The sequence below is a fragment of the Poecile atricapillus genome, chromosome 20 (assembly GCF_030490865.1).
Source record: "Poecile atricapillus isolate bPoeAtr1 chromosome 20, bPoeAtr1.hap1, whole genome shotgun sequence".
NCBI lineage: Eukaryota > Metazoa > Chordata > Aves > Passeriformes > Paridae > Poecile > Poecile atricapillus.
In genome coordinates this window covers 1,486,697-1,502,421 of record NC_081268.1, presented here as the reverse complement: position 1 = coordinate 1,502,421, position 15,725 = coordinate 1,486,697, and the positions used below count along the sequence as shown (strand labels likewise).

The window sequence follows — 15,725 nt, the reverse complement described above, 5'->3', positions numbered from 1 at the left end:
CCACCAGAGACCCTGGCCAGGACAGGCCCTGCCTTGCTCTCACAGCAGGAACAAGAGTGTTCTCCACCTGTGCCCTGGAGGTAGCCCATCACTTCACCTCTGAATCCTCTCAATCAGTCTGTTGTTCCTGGTCACCTAAAGGGCTGCTTGTCTGTAGGATGTCTCCTGTAACAGGACAGGGCAGCTCTGATGGAAGGGCTGGACTGGCTGGTTTTGTCACACAACTATGGAGTAATTCAGCCCCAGGATTTAGTGCAGTGCCAGAAACATTTTCACTTCCTCAAATGGCTGCTGTGGGCTGCGCTCAAACTGAAGCTGCTCTCCAGTACTGCCTCCTACTTCAGCATGGGGATGTCTCCTGGATGTTCAGTGCCTGTTTAGTTAGTATTTCCCCCCATTTTTGTGTTTTCCACTCTCTTGTTACTGATTGACACGCCAGTGATCTGTACTGACTGGATCTTTGAGACAGCAGGTCCTCTCTCAGCAGAGCAGCTGCTCCTGTGGTTGGGGAGGAAGGTGATACCTGGAGCACACCCCGACTGTCACGAGTCTCTGCAGTGGAGTTCACACTGTGTTTGCTTTGTTGTGTTGTCAGGAATGCTGTCAGAGCCACCAGACTCCCATCAGCTGCACTGCTGGAGCAGAACAGGGCACACACCTCTCCAGAGGGAAGCCCAAACACAGCCAGGTATCATCTGGCAGCAGCCACGTGCCCCAACCTGCCCCATTCCCAGCACAGGGGCTCAGCCCCTCTCCTGTCTCCTTCTGGCATCAGGCTCCTGGGATGGAGTGTGTGGATCTGGGATCCTCACAGGGGGTGCTCCAGCTCCTGGGGGGCTGTGTGTGCTGGGCAAGAAGCTCAGGCTCCCCCTGGAGCAGTTCTGTCAGCCAGGGCAGGACACTGACACATGGAGACACAGCCCTCTGAAAGCCTGCCTTGCCTTCCTGGGAACGCGAGTGTGAGCCAAGGAGCTGGTTCCCACATGCAGCTCACCGTCCCCCGGCACGCTCTGGCAGCCTGGCCCAGCGCTGTGCCAGCCCAGGCCCGCTCGCTGCCAGACACGTCCCGTCCACCTCGGGCTCCAAACAAAGGCATGGCACAGCCCAGGTGACATCACAGCACGGCCACCCCTCACCATGTGTCACCATGTAGGGGAAATTCCCTGCGCTGCACGTGATCAGGCCTCTCTGGATAAAACCAGATTGAGGCTTAAAAAGCCTTAATTGAGGGAGTAGAATTAAGATTTTTTCCTAAACAGAATCTGGATCCAATCTAGGAACTCCCTAATGGATAGGGAATTTTTTATGTTCGAATGCATTGGCTGCACTAACACAAACCATGAGTGCTGCAGTCCTCACGCTCCAGCAGCACTGCAGAACTCTTCCTCACAATCAGGACCAAAAAAGGCTTTTGGAATTGCAACTCCATCTGAGTCCCAAAGAACTCCATGGGGGACAAAGACAAACCATTTAACCCGTGCTGTGCTTTGCAGGTAGAAAGAAGCGTGGAATTGTGAGGCCACAGATGCCCTGGGAGTTCAGCAGTGCCACCCCTGGAGCTCAGACCTTTATCACACCCTGAGCTCAGTGACACCCACAGAACACCTGGTCTGAAACTATTCCCACCCCAGGGGGTTCTCAGGAGCTATGAGCTGCCCAGGGATCTGAACCAAGTGCTGACAAGTTGCCATGAAATCCTGTAAAATCAGATAATTAATTTGTTTCTATTAACACTTAAACAATGGTACAAGATAAAACTTTAAACTATGATAAACAGTGATAAGTATTGACTACCAACATTTGTAAAAAGCTTCCATTTTACATCCATCTCAGGTTAAATACTTCTTACATGTTAGGTTGAACCAACCACCCAGATCTGTACTCATTCATTGCCTCACTCCTCAGAGGAAAATAAACTGCCAGGTCAGTATTTTCATTAGCAGTCACAGTTCAGACACTTTCTGTGAATCCTCCCATTTCCCTCCATTAAGCTGATGACTCCTTTATGGCCTCTTTACCCACCACTACCAAAGAAACCACCAGTGACACTTCCAAACCAAACTCCATTTAATGAGCCATCCCCAGCCCCCCAGCCTGGAGCTGCAGCTTGCTCAGGGCTATGCCTTGATAGCGAATTTCCGGGCCGGGTATAATCGTTCCTTTCGCTGCTGCTTCTTGGTCTTCAGGTTCTCCTCGTGTTTGTTGAGCCTGCGCCGCATGGCCCGAGTCTTCTTGGGCCGCAGATCCAGGGGTTTGTACTTCTTGCCCTGTTTGCAAAGACATGCAGCAGCTGAGCTCAGACACTGCTCTGGGCTGGGCTCCTGCCACAGCACCAGCACCACTGTCTGAGCCTCTTTTCCTTGGCATTGTCAATGCAGTCTGGAAGTGTAGGAGACTCCACCGAGAAACACGAGTGAATTCTAACTTTTGCAGCAGCTCTGACTCAAGTTTAAGTAATGTCTAATCTTAAAAGCTCCAGTTATCCAACACCTCTTGAAAAGTTCTTTCTTCCCCACCCAATATGATCTAACTCAAACTCAAGGAAGCAGTATTCTAAAAATTACAGAACCTTATGGAATTAAAGAATTTCTTGGTCACCTGCGAGATGATTAAATTCAAAACAAAAGAGTACCTGCACTTCTACAAACTACATCTCCCAGCAAGTTCACCCCACCCCACACAAGGGATGCTGCCAGAAGACTCCTGCAAAAGCAGACTCACACCAAGCTTGTAGAATTCTTGCACTAATATTTAAAAAGCAACCATGACCAGAGAACATTAAACTGAACATAAACGATAGTTTTTCACCGAGTTTTAAACTCTTAAGTAGCAATCCTTCCCATAAACTTTGTAACTGTGAATAGCAAGAACGTAAAAAGCTACTTACAAAAGATGTTTGTCCTTACCTTGTAGAACTTCCTCAAGTTCTCCTTCTGGGTCTGGTTGATGACAGTCAACACTCTGGCAATGGATTTGCGCACCACACGGCTGCAGATGGGAAAGAGGAATCTCAGGACACCCTGCAGGACCACGGATCAAACCCGGGGCACAGAAACCGTGTGTGCTCCGGCCCCTTACACTGTGCCACACTACAGCCAACGCCGGCAGCGCCCGGCTCATCTCCGCTCAACATCTCTGAGCACAGACACACACACCGACCCTCAGGCCTACTGAGAGCTGCTCCTCTTCCACACTGTTTTTTGTTTGTTTTTTACAGCCCACAACAACTACAGCCCGCGAGAGCAACTCTCAGACACGGCGCACCCAGCGGCCCCTGCCCATCTCCCCTCGCCCCCGGCCCCACTCACATCTTGGATAGCTTGGAGGCGGCCCCGCCGGTCACTTTGGCCACGCGCAGCTGCGACAGCTCCACCTTCAGATCGTCCAGCTGCTTCAGCAGCTCCTCCTTCTTCTTCCCGCGCAGGTCTCGGGCCTTGATCTTGGCCTGCGGACGGCGGACAGGCCGTCAGCACCCCCGCGCGACCCCCGGGCCCGCACCCCGCCCTCCCTCAGCCCCCACAGCGCCAATATGCGGGCCCAGGCCCCGCTGGGAGGTGGGCGGACTGCCGGGATTCCCGGTCCCGATGGGACGGGGGGGATTCCCGGGCTGCCGGTCCCGGATGCCGGCGGATGCCCGGTGGCCACTCCCGCGGGATGCCGGGGAAACCCAGGCGCCGTTCCCGGGGGATCCCGGGCGCCGTTCCCGCGAGATGCCAGGTGCCGTTCCCGCGGGATACCGGCGGATGCCGGGTGCCGTTCCCGCGGGATGCCGGCGGATTCCCCACCCGCGGCCCGGCTCTCTCACCATGGCGGGCGGCGCGCGGCGCGGGGCGGAAGGACGGAAGCGGCGCAGGGACGGGGGCGGAGCCGCGGCCGGACCGTACCAACGCGCGCTGGGCGGGGGGAGGAGCCCGCGCGCCGCGCGCCCCCCGCGGGATGCACGGTGGGCCCGGCCGGGGCGATGACAGGGCGGGAGGCACGGCTGGCCCCGGGCTCTGGGGCTGTAGCCCCGCGGGAGCCGCTCGGTGCTGCGGCTGCCGCCCCCGCCCTCGCCCTCTCTCGGCCGCCGGAGCCCGGTCAGAGCGCAGCCGGTGTTCCCGCGCTGGCCGAGGTGCGGCACTCTTACACCGACAGTGTTGGGGACGTGATGGCGGGCGGGGCGGGAGGGGCCGCCGCGGCACGGCGGAGCAGGGGCAGGGCCTTGCGCGCAGGCGGCCGCGCGGGACGGACGGACAGATGGACGGAGGGGCCGGTCTCGTTCCGCACGGTGCCGCCGCCGCCGTATCCAAGCAGCCGCCCGCCTCAGCGGCAGCCCGAGGGAGGGCGGAGTCTATCGATTGACGGCCGCTGCAGCCAATCAAAACGCCTTCTCACCGTTAGCCTGGGTGTTCGGCCAATAAGGCGCGCACGGGGGCGGGGCTGGCCGGCGCGGACCGGCGCGAGGCGGCAGCCGCGCTCCCCGAACCTCAGCGGCGCCGCGGCCGCGCCCGGACCGGGACCGTGCTCGGGACCGGCGGGTGTGGACGGTGATCGGGGCCGTCCGGCAGCGCCTGCCCCGCTCCGACCCGGCCTCCAGGTGCGGGGGGCGGAGCGGCGGCGCGGGCGGGCGCGGGCGGGGCGGCGGCGGGGGCGGGCGGGAGCGGCGGCGGCGGCTGCGGACGCCTCGGGGCAGGCCCGGCGGCGGCGCGCCCCTCACCGCGGTCTCGCCCCCTCAGTGCTCCGGGCCCGGCGGAAGAGCCCCGCCGCGCGTGGGAGCCCAGGTAAGGCGGCAGGTGCGGGCGGGGGCTGCGCGGAGCATCCCCCGGCGGCGCGGCGAGTCCGCGCCTGCTGCCGCGGTGAGGGGCGGCGGGGGCGGGAGCCACCGAGGCCCGGCGGCGGCACGGGGCCGTGCTCGCCGCTGTCTTTGCTGCTAACGGAGAGGAGGAACACGATATGACACGTCTAACGCTTAGGCCTGGGTTGGCAGCGTAGCTGAAATAATTACCCAAACGACCCCTTCTTTATTAACTTCTCCGTTCCTCGCGCTCCCTTCCCGCTCGCGGCGGGCGAGGCTGTCGGTGTCCTGCACGCTGGTGACAGGTAGCGGCACTCGGCATCGGCAAACGAGCCCCTTGGGATGGAATATTGCGGGATTTTACAGGAACAGTCTGTGCAGTGCTGGATATCCGAGCTCCCGGTTTGATAGAATCATCAGTTCTGATTTTAAACTTATATCGTAGCAGTTCCCTTGTCATCTTTTATTTTTTATTTTTTTTTAAATAGAGAGGTGTCTTGGACAATAGGTGACATGAGATGCTCTTGGGAACAGACGCTGGATGGTTGTTATGTTGTGTTAACCCCTCAAATTTCTTGCCCTATAAAAATGTCCATAACCTATTAAAGCATTCGAGATCAAGACTGCATATTTTCAGCTCTAGATCTAATATTCCACCACAGAATAGGACCTGTTTTCATCAATGTCTGAGTTGCACGTCTGTCATTTAATAACCGGATTCCAAGCTTCTATGCTTTAGCTGTGTCTGGGCCAAGCACTTCTAGTCCTCCAACCTGCAAAATGAACTCTTTAGTATTAAAAAAATCTAGATTTTGCACGAGTTACCAAATGCAACCTGTAATTCATGGCATCTTGTCCAAGCTAATGCAAAGCAGCGCTGTGGGACCATATGAGGACTAAAATGTGAGTGAGTCTCCCAGCATGTGTGTGCTTCCCACTGCTCCTGCGGGCTGCAGGACTGCTGTGGTGGTAGCAGTCTTTGCAAATTGTAGAAAATCATCCTGGTATGGGTCTTGCTGTGGGGTTTGCAGGTGCAGTTCCTGCCTGGGGTCTCCTCACCCCGCCTGAACCCGTGGTGTGGTTGTGCTGTCCCTTGCATGGTGGAGGAAGCACTTTGGGAGCTTGGTGCTCTGCTGGGGAATGTGTGTGTAGAAAAAGGAGGCTTCATTTTCAGATCAGATTAATACAGCCTCATTCAAGATGTTTGGATAAATTGGACCACGATTTATGTTAAATGAAAGAAAGAGTGAGTCACTTCACTAGGAGCAGAGAACATTATTCTCCAGTCATTCTGGGCTGCCAGAGCAACACAGACAGTCCCAAATGTGATGGCCAGGTCCTTTACTGCAGGAAATAGAAAAATCATTCACAGAAACTATATGGAGAGGGGGGAATATTTTGTGCTACAAAGGAGAACGTGATCATTGTTTTGTCTTGAAATGTAGCTACAATACAGTATCAAAATTTAGTTGGCAATCCATGTCCCTTACAAGCAAGGGAATATTTTATCACAACGATGTCTAGTTAGGCTTTGCTCTATGTGTAAGAATGATACCACATTCTGTGTTCATTTTGCTCTTTTGAGAAAGTCGATCTACAAGTGATAAAGATCCTGAAAGTGCATTCCAGCAGGAGGAACATGAAACTCATTGTTAATCATTTCTGTGTCCCTGTTTTATTTTGTGGAGGGAAGTAACAAAAATGGAGCGTAATGATTCAGAATCGAGAAGCTTCTAACCCTAGTCAGTTCTGCATTGGAATCAGATGGTGGTGCCCGTGGCCTTGCACGGAGGGCACAGATTTGGGGAGGTGGGAGCCGGGGGCTGCAGCTCTCCCGCGGCTGCTGCTCCTGTCACATGATGCTCTGCACAGTCCCCTGCTCGCACTGCAGCTGCCTCGCTGCCGTGTGCCACTCACATCTCCCCTCTTTTTGCATCACTTTTATTCTGGTTTAGCTCTGTTGGCGTTAAATGGAGTTGTTGATGATCTGCTGCGGCACAGATGGATAATGGGAATTCATTGGATTATCTGGACACGTTACTTTGTTGGCTTATCTTTTATTCTGCTTGGTGTGCTTTGGGTAAGGAAGGAAGATCTCTGGTGTGAAAGTCTGTGGTGGTGTTATTGCCTAAAGAGCTGAAATAGAACTGATATTAAACCAAAACCCCCAACGCTCCCACTAGCCCCCTAAAGCACAGTACAGCTATTGGATTTTGACCATAAAAATTTGGATGTTGATGTCTTTTTACACTGAACTTTACACAGGTCTCATTTTTTCATAAAAAATATTGCTTTCGTTGGAGCAATCTTGGGAGAAGGACAACCAGGACCTGTAAATGCAGATTTTATAATAATTTGTTTGGTGTTCTTGCATAAGAACATTCTGCGGGCTTGGCTTTTATAGCTAAGGTGTACTGTTAAAGGACAAAAGCTCTGTTCAAGATGTGTAGTTTTTAAACAGGCTGGAAACAGAGGTATGGTATGGAGCATGTGGTGCAGCAGGAGGAGACAGTTCGAAGGAGTGGACCGAGTTGTGTGTGGGAGCTGCACTGAGGGTCAAATGGAGGTCTGGTTCTGTAAAGTATGTAAGGAAGTTGCCAACACAAATATTACCTTGCAGCTTACATATGCTGAGAGAACACAGCACGGCCCTGCAGCGGGGATGGAACAGAGTAGCCATCAGTCTAGTTCCCTGAGGATGTCAGTCAGGAAAGGAAGTTTGCAATACCAGAAAGCCTGGATGGAACTGCAGGTTTAGAGGACTTGTTGTTTGAAGTATTTTTAATTATTGCTATTAATATAATGGAACACAGACTAGAAGCTGAGTTTTTAAAATATAATTAAAGCAGAAGTCAGCAGAGGGATTTCTCTGCTCTGAGGCAGAGGCATGGCTCAGGAGCAGTACCTGCTCAGGAAGGTGAATTCCCAGAGTGGTGATGCTCTCCATGCAATTCCCAAGCGTGCTGGCAGCTCCCACCAAACACTGGTTTGGAGGGAAGAAGTGAACCGAAGGGATCAGAAAGCTTTCCCAAGCTTGTTCTGCGTTCCTTCTTTTGTTGGAATACAGTTCCATTTGGAAGGCAGCCATTGGCACCTTGGCTGAGGATGGGAACAGGCTGCAGAGTGTGACGATAGCCGCTCTCCAGATCGGGCACTGGCCTCAGCTGCCATTTGGGCCAGCCAGTAAATCATTTGGCTCGCTGGAAGGAAGCCTCTCCATCCCTTTGCTGTACAATGCAGCTTCACGTTAGCTGTTCCATTTCAAATTAATGAGTGTATATAAAAGAGTTAAACATCAGTTGTCAGAGGAAAGAAAGGAAAATCTTTCTTGTAACTGGGATGCTTTTCAGGAACTTGGCTGCTGGGAAGGCGAGAGGCATGTGCTTTTCCACCCCGCTTTAGGTGATGGCTTAGTTCAAGGGGGCCCAGATTTGGCTCAGTCAACAGTTGTGTTGGCGTCTTGCCATCAAATGTGCATAAAATGGAGCTGACTGCAATTCCCTCCTCACTCTAACATGGAGGGGCAGCCAGAGGGACCCGAGGCCGCTGTGCTGTGCCGTAGGTTGGCTTGGCTGTGAGGGTTCCCTGGGATGTGCAATCCCTGCAGCACGAACTCTTGCATTGTGACAGGGTCGTTGCTTTTGAATCCCTGGGTTGTATTTTGGTATCTTGTCACAACTAATGCATTTCAGCCCTCGTTGTGCCTGTGCTCCCAAAATTCTCTCTCCTTTCTCACAGTGGCTTGTGTGCTTTTCCAGATGTAGGAGGTTCATCTCTCATTTGCAGGCTCTTCCTATGATTCTGTGGCTTATGTGCATTGCCACAAAATCGAGATAAAACACAACTGGCATTTTAGCTGCTCCAAGAACATTGTGTGTAAATAAACCACTAAATAGTTCAGCCTGTGAAATGTAAATACACACAGCTCACTGCCACAGCTGATGGTGTTTTTCTGTCTCCCTTCTACCCTCCCACCCCTGCCAAGAGTGGGCCAGCCTGATGATTTTTTTTCTCTTGCTCTTTCATACAAAGCAAATGACTGCTAGGTACCATGTAGGTGGTATGCAGGCACCACGACAGATTCATTATTTGAATTTGGATAAAACGAAACACTTGTGTCCTCTTTCACATTGCTTCTGCACCATCTTCTGGAGATTCCTAGACTCTGATGACCCAGAAATTCTTCTTTGGTCTGACTTTGAGCTTGAGCCTATTTTTAATAGCAAACCAGTGAAGTCAGTAGAAGAGCAGAGGCCCAACTGTGATGACATTTTTAGCCTGTGCCCTTTGTTCATCGTATACACAAAAGGTCGTGAACTGCAGTCAAAGGGGGATCACAGAGGGCGCAGAACAGACAAAGGTGGAACAAATTGTCAGTGGCAGAAACATAAAGAAGGGAAGTGAAAGTTTTGTGTTCTGAAGGCGATTGAAAGCCACGTGCATCCCATGGTGAGATCATGTCTCTTGTGTTCAAAGTGAGTCTGCCCAGAGTGAATTCAGAGGAGTCTGCTGTTGAGGTGTGGCTTCCATGATCTCAGTGTAGGAGGCAGGAAGGGACTACACGGTTTCCATGGCATGATGTTAATGAGCACCTCCGCATTTTTCTGAGAGAAAAGATGCCAAAGCTGCAGTTCTGGATACAGACAGGTGTGCTTCTAAGCAATAAAAGGATTTTAAAAGATGTCTGAAACATATGAAAAGCCTGATTCCAGACAAAGCACTTACTTGAAGTTAAAATAATGGGATTGACACTGCATATTGTATTTTCTGACTCATTTGACTCAGAATGGAGTTGAATTTGTGGTGTTGCCTATTTTCCTACTGGAAATCATGAGACTGTTCCTGTCGAAATGTCACAGGTAATGCAGAGGTGGCAGCTCCCCTTAACTCTGAGGTCTTATTGTGAGGCTGTTAGCAGATCTTCTCATCTTCTGATGTGCTGAGGAAGGAATTGTGCATTCATGTGAGAGTAGTAAACTTTCAGTTTGCAGTAATACAATTTGTGCAACTTGTATAACAGTTCTTGTGTAACTGTGAGTGCCTGCTCTCTGCCACTTCCACTGGCCACAGCAGTGTGCAGCTGGGGAATGTGCGTGCGTGTGTTTATCTTGTTTTCTTATTTATCCCCTGTCTGCTCCTTTCCCTTTTTTCAGGAAAGCAATTACATGATCAGGGTTCCTCTTTTTTCTTTTTCAAGCAGCTATCAAATCTCTTGTCTGATGTAACTGTTGTTGCTCTAGGGAGAAAGGTCCTGAAGATTATCTCACGAGTAACTTTCACAAAATTCAAAAGAAGTTGAAGTAGAGTGATGTGTTCAGTGCATCTATTAAAGGGAAGGACAGACAGAAAAAAGTTGTGTTGTAGGAAGCATCTGGCCAGCCCCTCAGAATGTGTGAAGCCCCAGGGCAGTGGAAGCTTTCCCTGTGCTGGGAGATCTGGGTTTATTGAGTTGCAAAGGGAAGGATCAATCCAGGTCCACGGGGGACCAGGCTGCCTGTCCCTGGAGGAGCGACTGTTGGCGCTGGCTGTTCCTGCACAGGAGTGTGGGTGTGTTCATGCACAGGCTCACTGGCCTTTCTGTGTTTTTATTATTTTTTTAAAGTGACTGCCCTCTTGCCTAATCTTTGGAGGTAGCAGTATTTTTGCAAGTTAGCTGTAAAAATTCATTTAGTAGGAAAACCAGCTTCTTGGAGAATTCCCAGTAGGAGGTAGTTGTACCTAGTTGTATTTGCAGGTGATTTTATCAGCCACACTGTAATTTTTATATGAAACCAGGCTTTCACCCTTGTAATTCATATCTCCTTAGTGCCCTTTGAAGTAAGCAAACATCTAGGCAGAGAGAATGTGATTTGACCAGCATTATCAGTTAAATACAACACCTACTTGTTTCTGTTTCTTGAGTTGCTTACCATTGTGGCATTCAGACAAAAGTGTCCCCAAAGCCCAGACTACGTCCTGTTCCTTGTGCAGCCCATGTGCACAGAACACTGAGCAGAGCTGGGACACAAATGCTCCAGTTGTTCTCTGAGCTAGCCCTGGCCATTGCTGTCCCCCAGGACTGAGCCTTGCCAGGAGCTCAGGTGTGGGCTCAGCCTGCTCCCAGATGCCTCCTGCAGCATCCAACGAGCTGCTGGAAAAGGAGCTGGATATGTCTGGAAGAGCTGCAGCCACTGCAGTGCAGACATGCCCTGAGGTGAACAGTGGTTGGGGTGAGGAATGTCTGTGATTGGTTCCAAATTTTACTAAAAACCTTGGAATAATAAAGAAATCTCCCCCCCGCTCCCCGTTTTATAAAGAAATGGTTTGATGTATAACTGCTCACTACCATTCCCTCTGAATTCCTGACTCTAGCAGGCTGTGAGGTTTTCAGTGCCTGTCTGGGGGAATTGCTGATTATTTATTTCAGTTTTTCTTGGGCAGAACTGAGTGGTGTCTTGGGAACTTCAGGGCAGTGGCTCTTGATGGAGAGTTAGGTATTCTGGCAAGAGGAATGAATTTGGTTTCTGATGCATTTTGTGTTGTCTGAGGCTCTGTCAGGACTAGCACTCTGAGTAGATCACATGGAAACACACAGATGGTTTTCCCAAAACGTGCAGTACAGCGTTGAAAAAAAAATGAGACATGAGTGTGCCAGTCTGCAGAAGAAAAGGACAGGCAAATAGGAAGCCAAGGTAGGCATCATGCTTGGTGAAGGTAAGATCGGCTGGTTTTTGATAGAGTTCTGAGGCATGATGGTTCCAGGCTTTGTGTATGAACGATCAGGAGCTTAGTTTTATCTGTATTGTTAATTTTCAGATAAGAAATAGATACCAGCTGGGTGTCTGGCTTTGTGTCGCATCCCCTTTTGGCAGTGATGCTGTGGGAGATGTGTCAGGATGAAAAGTGGAAAGAGAGCTGGTCTCTGACTCAAGGTTTGACAGCTTTAAAATCCTGATAGACAGGAATGTGTTTTCCACCATTGGTTTCTGTAGAGAGCAGTTCTAGGAACATCTTAGTTTGGGGGAAATCCTGTATCAAAACATAGATGAACAAAGTGTGTTTGCTTTTGGTTTTGGTTACCACTTGTGCCTCTAAGTGGGAAGTGGGAAGCATTTGAAAACCAGTCAATATTCCATAACTGAGAAGAAATGATGGCTTAAAAAAAGGCAGCTGGGTTGTACAAGTGCTCTGTTGGAAGGTCAAGGTGCCATGTCCAGCCAGCTGCTGTGCAGCTCCAGTAAACTGCTCCTGATTCTACTTGTCCTGATACATGAGCTTACAGACCCCCGACATCCTCCTGTTCACTGTGCCCTCTGGTTACACCACAGCTGCACCTCCAGTGTGTGAGGTTTTATTTGCTGCTACATGTCGGGTGGGAAGTTATGACCCTCCCCTTCCAGCAGGCAGCTGAATGGCAGCTTACAGTGATGCTACCTAGCAAATCTGAGAGGATGTAATGCACTCATTGAACATATCCATGCTGGGCTTGCATTGTCATTCCCTCACGGCTCACAAAGCCTGCCTTGCTTTGCAGGCCTGAATCCCAGGGTAGGGCTAGTGGGGAGTGCATACCATTAACTTCAGCATTCTTTTTCCCTTCCAGCTAAGCCTGGAAAACCTTAGCCAAAAGACAGCAAACCACAGGGAAGTGGAGACGTGTGTGATGTAAGTGACATCTGACTTTAAAAATACTGGCCAGCACCATGAAACCTCTATCCCTGTCCTATATCCCTCCTCCTGCTGCCCTTCAGCTCCAGTTTTAACTGCCATCCTCTGGGATGTCTGTGAAGCTCTGCTGCCTGGGTGCTGCAATTGGATGAATTTGTAAAATCCAATAATGTATTGCATTAAGCAAACCTGGAATTGTCTGTTCTGAGAGCTTGTAGGGAAGAACCTGGCACACCATGTGTGGGGCTTGGCTAGCATGGGTTTTCTGCCTTGTATGGCTTGAGGAGTTGGCAAAATCTGAGACAATAATAAGTTCTGCTGGAAGCCACCATTTTCTGACTTATTCTAACAGTCTTTTAAGCCAATGGTTCAGTGTCTCCTTCTGCAGACTCTGGAGAGCATTTTTTTTATGTGTTACTTAAGAAAAATTGTCATACAAAACAGCCCAACAGTTTCTTTTGCATGAAAGAAAGCAAAAAGCATCAAACAGAGAACAAGACATTAAGTAGGTGATATTCCTGGTATAGTAGGGCTGTCAAAACTAGGATAACTGCCTGTCTGCAGACGAGCACAGATCCATGTGATAACTTCTAGTATCAAAGGGAAGGAGAGGTCCCCGCTGTGGCTGTGCTCCTGGTTGCTTTTTATTTTTATTGTTCATTTGGAGCTGAGCAGTCCCTTAGGAAAGGGCGATGTCAGGAGCTGTATTCCTCCCTTTACTGTGCCCACTTGCTGTTCTAATAATAATTCTCCCTCCTGTCTGTACTGCTGCTGCATTACAACACAGTCCTTAGTGCAGGAGCACCTCCTCCTCTCCCGAGCTGCTCCTGATAGTAGCTCTTCCTTTGTACAGCACCAAATACCACCCCCTCCAGAGCATGATAAGCCAAAACCAGTGCATGAGATAACTACTTTTATTTTCCTTCCCTGTCAGCTGGAAAAGCCAGCTTCACATATTTTCCTGCCTTCCAATACCTTTCACATTGGCAGGCTATGGATTTTCTTGTGTGTCTTTTATTGATTGCATAAATGGCCTCTTCACAGTGGGTCTGGTGAACTCCTTGCATGTGAGAACTACTTGGTTTTAAAAAACAACCCAAAGCCTAGTTGGTTTTACTTGCCTGGGCCAGGGCTAACGCAGGTTATGTTGGCAGTGCTTGGGGTTGTTGGGTAGTATATCTTAAAGATAGTGTAAAATAAAATTCACTGCTATGAAATGAGAAGACTGATATCTAGACTGTATGAAACATACTTTGCAACTTAAGCAAGCTCCTCAATTTTTGCAAATGTATCTGAAGCTGCTGTGGAGTGCCTGGACTACCACGGTGGAGCACAGAATCTACGGGCTCGCTGCAGGATTTAGGTCACCCTTGCTGTGGAGCACACAGGACCTGGGGTATTGTCCCTCTTCCTGAAATTCCTGAATCACCTCCTGGCTACTTCTGACATCTGTTTTTTAGGTCTCACTGTTCACTTCAGTCTCATATGTTGGTGCTTTAAGTACTTGGTGTTGTTTGTTCTGTGCTGTGTAAATGTGAATGTTCAGAGGTTTCAGACACAGGCTGGTGCTTCGCAGTCTTCATGTCCTTCTTGCCAGGCTCATGCCAAAGCTTGTGACATCTGGGTGGTATGTTCTGCACTCTGGCACCCATATTACAGTTACCTGAGTACAGAGACACTTTTTCCTTTTTCTGGAGCTTTTCAACAAGTGGTTTGTGCAGTGCCCCCATGGCCTTGCACTGGTGCTCTGGTGCGCTGTCACATGGGTGTGTATAAACAAGTGTATGTGGGCTGCATCTTGTCTAAACTGGGAAATCATGAGACTGCTTGGTTGGCAGGATGGCCCTCTAACTTACCCCAAAAGCTGGGTGGAAACTGTCAGTTTCTTCTGCATTTGTTGGGCATGAAGTATTTGTTCAGGGAAGCATTTCTGAAGCTTCCTTAGTTATTGTGAAGAATTTTTTTGTGACAGTTGCTGAAAGATGCTTCTGGGTGCTTTCCGATGGCTGGAAAGAGTGAGCTTTGCCATTTCCTGGCTTGGACTGGGATATGTAGGTAATTATTTGTGCAAATAGCATCCAAATAGAGCTGCTGCACAAATGGAAGCTTGTTGCTTAACAGGAACACTTACCAGAACTGGTAGGGAAGCTGCTGGAAGTAAAAGCTCTGCATTTGCCCAGTTAGGGGTGTGTTTATCTTGCACAAAAATCCTGAGCATGGCAGAGCTGAAGATCTAGCAGCCATTTCCAGAGATGTTTGGTTGTTGCTTCTGCTGCAAAATCTGTAGCTCATCTTTGTATGCTCAAAAGGAAAATTTGATATCTGTGTATGTCTGGAGTAAGATTTTTTAAAGCCACTCTGCCTCTGTAAGCTTTCATATTCCCTTGCTTACTCAATTCTACAATTATTTACATTATATCCTAGTTTTTTGTTCAGATGATTCTTGTACAATGTAACATTTTACTCATGTGAAGAATGAAAACAGATCTGCAGGTATGAAACAGATCTGCAGTTACGATTGTAAGCAATGCCACCATGGAATCAAACAGTTAGGAGGATGCAGAGAGGAAGGATGGTAGGGTACTTTTTAGCATTCTGGCTGAATTTGCCTTGTTTTAGCAATAGGAGCTATTGAGCTACAGTTTTCAGCATTTACAGAAGAAAATGAAATGTAAAGAGAACTGAGGCTGGTCTCTAAATACAGCTGCAGGATAAATACCTCTGCAGAAGGCAAATTTGGATAGGATTTATTTGTCCAAGTGTGAAACCTGCGTGTTGTTTGTGCTACAGTCCTTTCATTGTCAGTTTTGTGTTTGTGAAGACAGTCCTCAGAGTTATTTTATTTTGTGACTGTTGTACCACTGTTAGTTTTAATTTTGCTCTATTAACTAGTGCAGTGTGCAGTAATTAGTCACATGCTTGGATTCTCAGCTGTTTTTTTCAAATGCGTCTTGAGAAGAGTAACCTGTGGAGAATTGCATGCTCTGTGTGTTACATCCCCATGGAACTGAACATGCATCTCAGTCTGGATGAGTTCATAGCAGCCCTTGATTTTTGAGTAATATGGCTATTTTTTTCTTCATAGGACTGAGCTTCCCATAAAAGAAATCATGTCATCAGGGGGAGCTGAAGATGATATTCCTCAAGCAGAGAGAAAAACTGTGACAGACTTTTGCTACTTACTGGATAAATCTAAGCAGCTCTTCAATGGCTTAAGGTTAGTGGATTTTTGACAGTATTCCTTCAGAAAAACCTTGGAACACACACTGCAGTATGTGATGCTGAAGTGAATTGTACAGTGAAC

At 49.4% G+C, this 15,725-nt stretch overlaps 1 protein-coding gene across 3 annotated transcripts in view; it reads left to right on the top strand.

Moving 5' to 3' along the window:
• The first annotated feature begins 3,843 nt into the window (after positions 1 to 3,843).
• The window catches only part of SCAI (suppressor of cancer cell invasion), a 38,824-nt gene continuing 26,942 nt past the window's right edge, over positions 3,844 to 15,725 (top strand). The window contains exons 1-4 of one of the 3 annotated variants that reach the window (XM_058853620.1): positions 3,844 to 4,576; positions 4,716 to 4,760; positions 12,357 to 12,418; positions 15,507 to 15,638. In XM_058853620.1, the coding sequence (XP_058709603.1) occupies positions 3,962 to 4,576; positions 4,716 to 4,760; positions 12,357 to 12,418; positions 15,507 to 15,638 (854 nt within the window). In that variant the 5' untranslated portion in view covers positions 3,844 to 3,961. Of the gene's footprint in view, positions 4,577 to 4,642; positions 4,761 to 12,356; positions 12,419 to 13,719; positions 13,818 to 15,506; positions 15,639 to 15,725 lie in introns of those variants that run through there. The other 2 variants (XM_058853622.1, XM_058853621.1) reach the window with 2 other exon arrangements.